Here is a 12,118-nt window from a genome sequence, read left to right as displayed (position 1 = left end):
ATAAGCCTTACATTACCTTTGCTTAGCCCATTTGAACCCTTGTAACCGTTTGATATCCTACTTCTAATAGCTACAATCCTAGAATTTGCCTACCTTATCGGAACAGTCGCAGTTGCTTGTTTATCATGTCTATGTTGCTACTATAGTTGGGATTGAGACTATTATTGTCAATTGAGGGTGTAGTAGATTTATTTAGCAATTGTTTTGTATCTCTTATGTTGGAAAGAAAGAAAAATATAAAGCAAAAGAAAAAGAAAAAGAAAAAAAAGGGAAAAAGAATTCGAAAAACGTGAAAGAAAAGAAAAATAAAAGAAAAGAAAAATATTTGCTTCATTGTCATTTGTTAAGGGAACAGAAGGTTGGTTATTCGAGTCTAATGCATATTTGGAGAGTACTTCATAAGCTCTCATGGGTTGTAAAGTCAAGATTATTTCTCTAAGTTGGGTTTGTTTGTATCTATCATCATAGATTTGATTTTGGTTTTGGTTTAGCGCTGCGACTACCAATATAGCTCCACATATCCATAACGTGCCTTGGCACAAACCACTTCTATACCATTTGCCTATTTGCCACCTTATTGTCCTTGATACATGTACTTTTATTTATATAGTGAATGCGTATTAGTTGGAAAAATTTCTATCACATTAGATTGCACGCATGTTTCATAAGTTGAGTAAGTGCTTCTACTTCTTTCTATCCTCACATATAAATCACCCATACTTATGAGTTCATGAGAGACTCCGCGAGTATGCCTCCCCTTAGTTACTTTTGATACGGTTTTCGTGCTAGTTTATATTAATTATATGCCTTTTATGCTAGAATGTCGATACTTCTGCTATTTGGTGTTTAATGCAGGAATGATGCAAGCAAAGGAATGAAATGAGCACCGCGGAGTGGGCATGAAGGAATACACGGAGCATGGCACGGGAATCTTGAAGAATAAAGGAAGAGAAGTGAAGAAGACAACACGAAGAAAAGAGCTGAAACAAGGAGAATACTCGATCAACTGAGAGTGTACTCGATCTAGTGCACTTAGGCTCGATCGAGTACACATCGAGCTGAGGAGTTTTGTGCAATTTCCTTAAGTCGGTTATACTTTACTATAAATACCTAATTCGCACCCTATGTTATATTTTACGCCTTATTTCACCTAGCTACGCTTTATTTACTTCTAAAACCCTAGAAAACTCTTAGTTTAGTATTATTGCTATTGCTTTCGGATCTACAACTCGTTCTAACGTAATTTGCTACGGTATTTAATCATTCTTCAATTATTATTCAATCAAGTTTATTCTATTGCTTAATTATTCTTATTACATGCTTTTACTTATATCTTCTATTATTGTTGTTGTTAATCCTCTTATCATGAGTAGCTAATTCATTCATCTAGGGTGAAAGGAGATCTAGGTTGTTATAAGGGGATTATATAATGAATTGATAGTTAAATTGCTTTTGGTTGTTCAATTGTTGTCTTAAACCTAATTGATTAATTACTAGCCAGGATTAGTTAATTAGCTTGCGAATTAGGATTATTACCAACCGTTTTAAGACTAATATAGGCTACGACAATTGAATAGGCTGACTTAATGATAGCGACCGCATGTTAAGTTTAGACATAGAGACATATTATAATCGACCGATCATATGACCTACAACAATATAAATTCCCCTATACCCCCGGATAACTACCTAGTGAACTTGATCCCTAGACTCTTTTAATATATTTGAATTCGTCTTTATTTTAGATTGCCATTAGTTGTTAGTAATCAAACAAACAAATCCTTAAAGAAATTGGTTACCTTTAAGACAAATTTAAATATCAACAAACTAGAATAATTAACTCGCCTCCATGTGGATTCGACCTTTTCTTGCCACTAGCTACCAGTTAGTAGTAATTTAGGATTTATTTTGATAGGTCAACGACTGAAAATAACTTTATCAAATTTCTTGCCTGAGGTGAAGTTAAGGTAGTAATTTTAGTAAATTGTTTTAAAAGGGAGTAATTTTAACAAAACATGTTTCAAAAGGTAGTAAAATCTAATACCCTATCTACTCTAAAAGAATAGGTAAACTCACATATTTCCTTCCAAAAAACATCTTTTTAAATAAGGAAATTATTAATAATCTAATTGTATTTATTAAATAAGGATATTAATAATTATAATGTATTTCATTATATAATACTTTTCATTAAAATTAATCTTTTCACCAAATTATATAATTTTCACTAAACAGTAAAGTATAATATTTTAATTAAAGTATAAATAATATAAAACTATAAAGTATTAAATCTTTTATTGATGCTATTAATCTAATGATTCCAATTATAAATTTTCACCAAATTATTCATACTATGTATAAGCAAAACTATAAATCGTTTTGATTATTTTCATAACAAAAAAATTGAGAGAATTTATAATTGGAATCATTAGATTTGTGTGGTTTAAAAAATACTTTTTAAATGTAATACATTTCAGCACATTACTCAATTCTATTGGAATAATTTTCAGTTTTAAATTTTTTTTCTCGAAATAAAATACAATAATGAGAAAAATAAACAATTAATGAGATACCACTATTATTTTACAGTTCAATTATACATAGTTTTCTTGAATAATTTTACAGTTTAATTCTTTTTTTTTTCTCATATCAAAATATAATGACATGAAATACGGAAAATTAATAGGGTGTTACTTTAGCATGATTGAAGTAATACAAAAATAAAAACTCTATAAATACCGCGCATTATGTGCGGGATCTAAACTTGGAGTTATTACAGTGGTAAAATTGATAAATACTCTAATATCTCTATCTAAAAGTAAATTTCATAATTAAATTTCAAATAGAATTATTACAGTGGTAAAATTGTTAAATTCTCTAATATTTCAATCTAAAAAACTGCGCATTTGCGCGGGATCTATGCTAGTTACTCTTTAATTAATTAAATACTACTCTATACTGATCATCCCGACCCTCTCATGCCACAAATAGAATTATACATCCAGTTGTATTTGAGCATGGTTAAATTAAGGTAAAGTAAATCAAGGTTTATGTGTATTGTTCTGAGCTTATTCAAAGTTATATTTTTATTGTGTACATGGAAGAAATCAGATATTATCTAATAAAGCTCGTATTCTTTAAAATAGAACTCGTATTCTTTATTACAAAGCTCAGATTTTATACCATATAACTGGTACAACTGGTGGGATAATCCATGAATTGCTGTTGTAGGATGTTTGCCAGAGTATCGAACTCTTATTTATAACATTAGATTTATAACATTAGAACTTGGAACAAAAGAATAGTGTTTTTAAACAGCTTAAGATGGCTCTTATTTAGTCCTTGCTTGGCATACTAACCTCGCAACCCTCGTGTTCCTCATGGACCCAATATATCTCCCACTTCCCATTTATTAACCCACTACAAATGAGTATTCCACCTTCATAAAATTTACACGACAATTCAACAACTTCATCATTTTTCCGAAAACTAAATAACATGGCTGCTAACAAATCGTTACACATAGTAATGTACCCATGGTTTGCATACGGCCATATGATCCCATTTCTCCACCTCTCCAACAAACTCGCCGAAAACGGCCATACAGTCACCTACATCCTACCTCCGAAAGCCATAACCCGGCTACAAAACCTCAACCAAAACCCAAACCAAATCACCTTCCAGACAATCACAGTCCCACAAGTAGACGGACTGCCAGTCGGTGCTGAAAACGTAACTGATATCCCAGACATAACCCTACACACCCACCTAGCCACGGCATTTGATAGGACCCGACCGGAATTTGAGTCCATTGTTGAATCAATTAAGCCAGATGTGATATTGTACGACGTGGCGTACTGGGTCCCGGAGGTAGCAGCGAAGGTAGAAGCTAAGAGTGTGGCATATAGTGTCGTGTCGGCTGCGAGTGTGTCCTTAAGTAAGAGTATGACTGATAAAATGGGTACTCCGACGAAGCCGTTGACAGAGGAGGAGAGGAAAAAGAAGTTCGCTCAATACCCTCACTTGATTCAACTCTATGGTCCCTTTGGTGAAGGTACGTACTCTCTCCAACAGTTTGTGTAATTTCTCCTAATATTGCTTAAAAAATTACGGAGTAGTAACATATGCTTCTCATCAACACGGGCGGTCAATGTATATGGGAGTCTTTGTTCCAAACGTCAAAGTTGAGACCCCATGGCCCCGATAAATGATTTAATAACAACGGAATTCAATTGTGTAGGATTTTTTTTAAATCTAACTATAACTATTGTGTGAAGGTAGTCTGAGTTTGTGGTCAATTAATCTATAACTCTCCTTTTTTAATGGAGTTCCCATTTTGAGGTCCTCCGTATTGATAGGCCCCCGTTTTGTGAACATAATCGAACGCCCTACCGGCCACCCCTGGTCATCAATATAAATAAACTAGTCCCTCGGTCCCGGTTATTTGTTGTACCTTTTCTTTTTTTTGGTGTCTCATTCAATTGTTGTCATTTTTATTTTAAGAATGAACATAATGAGCAATTTGATCATTCACACCAAATTTGTTCCACTTATTATTTAGTAATTGGCCTCGTCTTTCTCGTTGATCTTTGTGCCAAAATCAAAGAACAAGAATTGACCGAGTACATGTTTTAACAGTGTCGTCATTTCCGAAGCTTGTGTATGAGAAAGACAACTCATTGCGTGAGGCGTTTTTCTTTTCAATTTGTTGACGATGCATGCTTTTCTTTTTTTTTTGATATCAATGATAATAGACCCCCTCAACCAAAAGACTTGAATATACAAGCACGTTTGATAATTATCCGTTCGTTCATGTCATTTGTTTATATGTTCGATTTGGTGACGACAAAATTAAAGAACTATTTTCACTTACTAGCTATCAAAAAGATCTTTGCCTAACGAGTAAGATGGAGGTATCGTACAATGAGTAACAGGTCCAAATTCCCCTCCCAATTTTCACAAACTCGTTACCGAATTGTGATTAAAATAATATTATACTGACCTAACTCTGCATTTGACAAAGAAAAATTAAACTGATTTAGAAATGGATATATTCCAAATAGACATATTTGGGACGAGCATATCCATCTTAACCTTAAAGATGAATATGTTTCTATTTTCGAGAATTGATTTTATTTTTTTCATAATTTTTTTGAACTGTATGCATAAAGGGATTTATGATGCTCGAGAAAACGATCCTACAAGTCTAAACCTCGACCGGTCAGCGCTACTACGTAAATTTCTATTAAATGGATAACGATTAATTGTTAGTGTGTTAATACAGTATGTTGTTAAATCTTATTTAAATGAATGATTTTACAGGCATAACAATGTACGACCGTCTTACCGGTATGCTAAGCAAGGGTGACGCAGTAGCTTGTAGGACTTGTCGCGAGATTGAAGGCAAGTACTGCCAATACTTGTCCACCCAATACAACAAAAAAGTCCTCCTTACCGGCCCTGTTTTACCCGAGCCTGATGTCGGAGCTACGCTGGATGCCCCGTGGGCCGAATGGCTTACCCAGTTCAAGCCGGGTTCGGTTCTATTCTGTGCGTTTGGTAGCCAATTTTTCTTGGAAAAAGACCAGTTTCAAGAAATCGTCCTCGGGCTTGAAATGACCAAACTGCCTTTCCTAATGGCCGTCCAACCTCCCAAGGGTTGCGCCACCGTCGAAGAAGCGTTTCCCGAGGGGTTTGCCGAGAGATTGAAGAACCGAGGAGCTGTTACAAGCAAATGGGTCCAACAGCCTGTCATATTAACACACCCATCGGTCGGCTGCTTTGTAAACCATTGCGCGTTCGGGACAATGTGGGAGGCGTTGTTAAGTGAGAAGCAACTAGTGATGATCCCACAACTTGGGGACCAAATATTAAACACAAAGATGTTGGCAGATGAGTTGAAAGTGGGAGTCGAAGTTGAGAGAGGGGATGGTGGGTGGGTGTCTAAGGAGAGTTTGTGTAAGGCCATCAAATCGGTTATGGATGAGGATAGTGAAATTGGTGCATCGATTAAAAAAAACCATGAAAATTTGAGGATAACATTGGCAAGCAAAGATCTAATGGCTAATTACATGGACAGTTTCATCAAAGATTTGCAAGCTCTCGTTGGTTGATCACTCAATCAACTCTAATTTCCTTTACTGAATGTATCCATGGGGATAGTTTTAATGTTATCAAGTTTTATAGTACGTCTGAAAGGTTGTGGTCAGTTTCCCTTTTGTAGAACTACTGTGTTAGGCAGATCAAAGGTGTTGGATGGCTATCTTATGAGTAAAGACTTAACTTTTAAGGATCTAAATTATTACTCCCTCACTCAAATGATCCGTTCACAAATCCCTGGTGACTGTCGCCCACGGGGTGACATGTCCATACCGACGGTGTATTAGAGAATTGGAAGCCTGAGACCTGCTCTATAGTTGTTGTTTCAGGGTTGCCGGATTCTTTTAGCCTCTGAAACTCAACCTCGGTTTAGGTCATCTTTTCCTTTACGTTTGCATTCTGCAAGTTGTTTTTGTGCTTGCTCTAGTTGTTGTTCAGCCGTTGAGTTTGTCATTTTGTAAGACTCATAAAATTGAGGTTAAGTTTTTGTGGAAAAAGGGGATTAATGAACTAAATTCCCCGCTATTGGTGCCAAATTCTTTATACTGATCATTTGTGTGTACGACTGAATATGAAGGCAGTAAAAAGTAAAAACACGTTATCAAGGACAAAAGAAAACAAGACACAAGGATTTTTACGCAGGAATCCTTGAATGGAAAAAAATCAAGGACATCAAGTAAGGATAGGATTTTAATAGTATTTTGCATTGTTGTCAGAATCGTGATTCGATCCGACGATTCTACGATTTTACGATCCAAAAATTCTTGACCGATCCTGGATCCTACGATTCTATCATAGTTGTAGAATCTTACGATCCTATTAATTTGAAAATTTCTAGAGATGCGATCATAATACGATCCTACGATTTTACGATCCTACGATCCGACTCCATAATAAAAAAAAATTAATATATATTTTTATATAATGACACCGTAAAACCCAAATTTCGTGTAAGTTATTCATACAATGATACTAAATTCATTAATTACCAATATTTTATGAATAAATATTAATAAGTAAGTGTTTTGATTTTCAATTATATGTTTTTACCAAATAAAAAATTATATTTAGTGAGTTTGTAGAATCTTGCGATTCTACGATCCGATTCTACCGATTCGATCCTACCCTCCCTATCGATCCAAAGTAGAATCCCGATCCTGACAACATTGGTATTTTGTATGAATATATGGAACAATTGTGCAATTGCTATATATGGAATTTGTATTGCTAGATGTTATTCGGATGTTGGATGATCGAAATGAGCCACTTTGCCTTGTACTCATAGCTAAATATGCTCCAACAATTTTACCCTTGTATGAAGGAGGTAGTTCCTACTCTGTAGGACCTAATCCCCCGTGCTTAATTCAACCTATTATGCGAGTATGTGCAGTCCTAACCTACAGAGTCGGTCCTAGGCGTGGCAGAAAACACTGATGCTTAACCCCATATGTTAGAGTTAAATCCCTCCATTATGGAGTAGATGTTTCTTGTTGAAACATTATGAAGATGAGTTACTAATAGGAAAAATTACAAATAACCACCACGTATTTGCGTATTTCTACAAATAACCACCATGTATTTGTAATTTTACAAATAACCTCCAAACTTTCATCTAAACTCCCCAATCACCCCCGTATATTTGCCCCAACACTTATTTTTCTTATTTCCCGACTCGTTAAGTAACATTTTATGTAAAATTCCCATAACACCCTTCCCTCTATGGCTCTATTTGCAAAATCAATAGTAGTACTCCCAAACATACCACATACCAAAATCATTTGCGGAGAAATGCCAATCAATCCCTAATATCTAATTCCTCCGCTGATTCAACCCACCCCACCGGAGGCAACCACCACCAAAAACCGATGTTTCTCCGAAGATATCCCAGTACGACTCTCTTTGATACCCGAGCCCAAAATCCAAGGCACATACCCTTTGATTATCCGGCTGTTTCCAGAACTCCATCTCTTCTTTACTCAAATTCATGGCGGAAATCCGTCTGAAGGCAACAAAACCATCTCGTTTTTCGACAGTATCAACTCCTCGCCGTAGTCTGAAAAAATGGCGGAAAAAGAAGCGAGGTGAATCGGGGAATGGAGAAGGCAGTTGGGTTTATGAGAGACATTAATGGTACCAAGAATGAGGAGGTTTGAGACGACGAAAAAGGTGCGAGGGAGAAGCATAGGAGGACGAGAGATGAAGAAGGATGAAGAAATTTATGGGATTTGTTTGATTTTCTTGGAGTCTAGAGAAAGTTGAAAATGGAGTGTAAGAAAGTAAGTAGAACATTAATGGTGTCTTCATTATTCGGGGTTTTCGCCATGGACGTAGCTTTGAGTTTGATTAATGGAGTTTATGATTGTTGAACAATACGGAGTAGTTTTGTTCTGAGGAAATTGATAGATCGTTGTGAATTAATTAGGGTTAACAATTTGGGGATTTAGGTTCATAAGTTTGGGAGTATATTGCTGATAATTTTTACATAAAGGGAAGGGTATTATGGGCATTTTACGTAAAATGTTATTTAACAAGTCGGGAAATAAGAAAAATAAGTGTCGGGGCAGATATACGGTGGTGATTGGGGAGTTTAGATGAAAGTTTGGGGGTTATTTGTAAAATTACAAATACATGGTGGTTATTTGTAAAAATACGCAAATACGTGGTGGTTATTTGTAATTTTTCCTTACTAATTGACCAATAACTTACTTGTACATTGATAGAGTCATGAATATAGTAATAAGTTACATGGAAGTTATAGCTTGGAATTTAGCTATAAAAGGAGAGTTTAGTCTATGTAACTTGTATCCTCATTCCTTATTGTATATCAATTGAGTGATCAATAAAATTCCTAGTGCGACTATAGTGAGGACGTAGCCAAGTTGGTGAACCTCGTAAATATTGTGTCCTTATTTATTAGAATATCCTAGTGTATATTCCTCTTTGTATTTCTAGTAAATATTATTAGGTGCATATATTTAGCATATAGTTACCATATTTCTAGGATACGTTTCTTGTATTAGTTGCTAAACTCTTGTATATATTGGGAGTCTGACTAATGGAAAATTCCGAAGGGAATACATTTCTTATATGGTATCAGCCCTAAACACGATCTAAACTCTTCCGCCTCTCTGCCTTATTATTCTTCTTCTTCGTTCTCCCTTCACCTCGCAGCCATGACAAACGATGCAACCCCATCCAAAGCTCCTTTTCACCCGGCCTACTCCGTCTCCAATATTAAGAACTATGTCCAAATAACCCTTGAGTCCAAGAATGTCCACTACGCGTCTTGGGTAGAACTGTTTCTCAACACTGCCCGCGCGTTCGATGTTATTGATCACATCGCTCCTCCCAAGGATGTTGTGATTAACAAAGACGCCCAATAGACCCGTCTCGACGCAATCGTTAAGCAATGTATCTATAGTAACATCTTTCTTGACCTCCTTCACACGATCCTTGAACCAGGTGCCTGTAATACCCCGTATTTTATTTGAGCGAGATATTATTATTTAGTAGTATCGTAAAAGTGATTAATTGATTCATATTGTAAGACGAGTCGGGTTTATAGTTTTAGGTGGCATTTTTGGGTCAAGATGTCATAACCCAATTACCCATTTACCAAATGTTATAACCCATTTACCCATTTACCATATAACCTAATTTTAACCTAAGATTAACCTAATCACTACCCTAATCCCTCCCTCATTTCCGCCTCCCTCTTCCCTCACGCCTCCCTCCTTTCCTCAACTGAGATCTCAACCATTCACGCATAAAGAGAGAGAGAGGGTAGCCATGGTTGTTGACGGCATAGCAAGGAGCAGCTAGGAGTGTTTGGCGGCGTTCTTAGGCGGCCCTAGGTGGCGGTAGTGGCGGCGAAGGTAAGAACAAACCCCCCTTTTCTCTCGTTTTTGTGTTTCGTCGGGGTTTAATGTTGTTTCGTGACTAAGGAAGTTGTTCCTGGTGGTTGTGGATGGAGTATACGGGTAGTGTGGTGTGAGATGAGTGTCGTGGTGGTTGTTGGGGTGGTTGTAAGTGGTGGTAGTGACAGAGAGAGGCGACGGCGATAAGGGGTAACAAACGGGTTTAAAATGCGGGTTTCAAAGCGAGTTAGAGAGGTCGGGTTGGGGTGGCTCCACCGTGGACTAGGGGGAGGTCGAAACGGTGGTTTCACCATGTCTTGGTTCGTGGGTTGACGGCGAGTGGGGCTGTGGTGGTTGACAGGGTTATGGGTGTAGAGTGCGGTGGTGGTAAAGGAGAGGACATGGTCATTTTGGGGAGGCACGGCAGTTGAACCGCCAGATTGCCCACCCTGGTTCGACTCGCCGGCGGCAATGACCAGGCGGTGGTGGTCGTGGGTGGTGAGGTCAGAGTGGGTGTTGGGTCAGGTGGTTGTCGCGGTGGTGAGGTGGCTTGTGGTGGTGTGTGTGCGCGTGTGAAGGGGTGCGGGCTGTTTTGGTTTTTAAACGGTTTTTATTGATTTAATCGTTATATTTCGTATCGGGTCGTATTTTAAATTAATTAGTTAATTCCCGAGTCTTCTAAATAATTAATTAATGTAATTTCCGAATTAGTTAATATAATTAGAAATGGATTTTGAGTCGGGTTTGTTAAAAGAGAAAAGTTTCTATATCGGGAAAGTTTCTATTTTTAGTAATTTCTATTTTGGGAACGGGATTAGTTAAGTAATTGGTTATCATTTCATTATCTTTCAGAGGGCGAATTATTGTGGATTATCACTGAGCACCCGACTATTTGACTGCAGATCTGAGGTAGGGAAATACACTTGACTTACCGGTGTTGTTAAATTGTGTTGAGTTGTTGTGTTACATGTGACCGAGCCGTGATCGATGATTTGTGCGTGGTTGTAATTTATGTTATGATTCATACACTGGAGTGTGGCTGACTGAACTGTTCGTGTTGATTATGTTATTTCGTTATTTTGATAGCTGGCATGATTTCATTCATTGATATACATATCATGTTGCATTGATTACTGTTGAGCATTGCATATGCATTGGAGTTGGAGGATGATGTGGTGGTGACGATGATGAGATATGATGTGATGTTGTGATAAGGCCCAGTGCGGGTTCTGCAGACTTGCCCTGGTGTCCTCCGTCATGAACGGGCGATCGATCGACTACGGTCGATATATATAGTCTACCGGGATCGGTATGGTCAAGGGCGTGCTTGGGGTTGTGTGTGATGAGTTGAGATGGAGATGGAGGTGACGGAGTATCATGCATATCATATTTATTGTTTTATTGTTTTCCCTACTCAACCTCGTGGTTGACCCCGTGTATTCGTGAACACCTGTGATGAACCGTTTTATGGGGAGCAGACTTGACAGTTTTATGAGATAGGACGGAGCCGGATGGGCGTGAGACACGGATCGATGACCTAGTGGCTAGTTCATCATCTAGAAGACTTCACCTTTATTTACGTCAGTTCTTGTAATTTAATTTAGAAGGAGAATTTGTAATAGTTAAGTTAAAATGTTAAATATTGCCTTGGAGTTTAATTTGTTATTCACTAACTCGGGAAACCGAGATGGTAACAGTTCGGTTTATTAGGGAATGTCTTGCCAAAGGCTCCTTCATAAATCGGGGTGTTACAAAGTGGTATCAGAGCGAACGATCCTCAGGCCTAAACCAATGAACCTAATGAACGTAGGATGTGTCTAAATAAAATGAACCCCTGGGAATAAACTGCTAGGAGCTCACAGTGCGGTTAAGAAGGCGCCCTTAATGCGTGCTCTTTTGCCCTCTCAGTTTTGAACCAGGCAACCCAAGAGAAAACGAGTGAATGGGGTAGTTAGAAGGAAAACCTTGGATATAAGCGAGTTGATGTATACCTTGAGACCTAGTGCTGAAATTATGATATTTATCTGGATGGATAATCAATGAAGCGTTGGATTGTGGTAATCGTGAGCATGAGAATAATTGCGAATTTATGATATTTATCTGGATGGATGTGAATGACGTGTTGATAGTGCTATTATGTCTGGTAATATGTGGTTATGTGA

General features: G+C 37.4%; 1 protein-coding gene across 1 annotated transcript; it reads left to right on the top strand.

Annotated features, from left to right (window-relative positions):
- Window positions 1-3,402: 3,402 nt before the first annotated feature.
- Window positions 3,403-6,648, top strand: LOC141657375 (UDP-glycosyltransferase 79B2-like). The gene is made up of 2 exons (XM_074464580.1): window positions 3,403-4,054; window positions 5,323-6,648. Exons 1-2 carry the CDS (start codon window positions 3,499-3,501, stop codon window positions 6,111-6,113), a joined length of 1,347 nt encoding a protein of 448 aa, XP_074320681.1. The 5' UTR covers window positions 3,403-3,498; the 3' UTR covers window positions 6,114-6,648.
- The last annotated feature ends 5,470 nt before the right edge of the window (window positions 6,649-12,118 follow it).

Source organism: Silene latifolia, chromosome 5, assembly GCF_048544455.1.
Source record: "Silene latifolia isolate original U9 population chromosome 5, ASM4854445v1, whole genome shotgun sequence".
In the NCBI taxonomy this organism is placed as follows: Eukaryota; Viridiplantae; Streptophyta; class Magnoliopsida; order Caryophyllales; family Caryophyllaceae; genus Silene; species Silene latifolia.
The sequence above is the reverse complement of the archived record's forward strand: the minus strand, read 5'-3'. Positions and strand labels throughout refer to the sequence as shown.

Excerpts from the sequence above, each read along its gene's own strand:
- LOC141657375 (XM_074464580.1), top strand. The coding sequence starts at position 3,499 with ATGGCTGCTAACAAATCGTTACACATAGTAATGTACCCATGGTTTGCA. Across the intron at positions 4,055-5,322 it reads CTATGGTCCCTTTGGTGAAG|GCATAACAATGTACGACCGT; the intron begins GTACGTACTCTC and ends ATGATTTTACAG.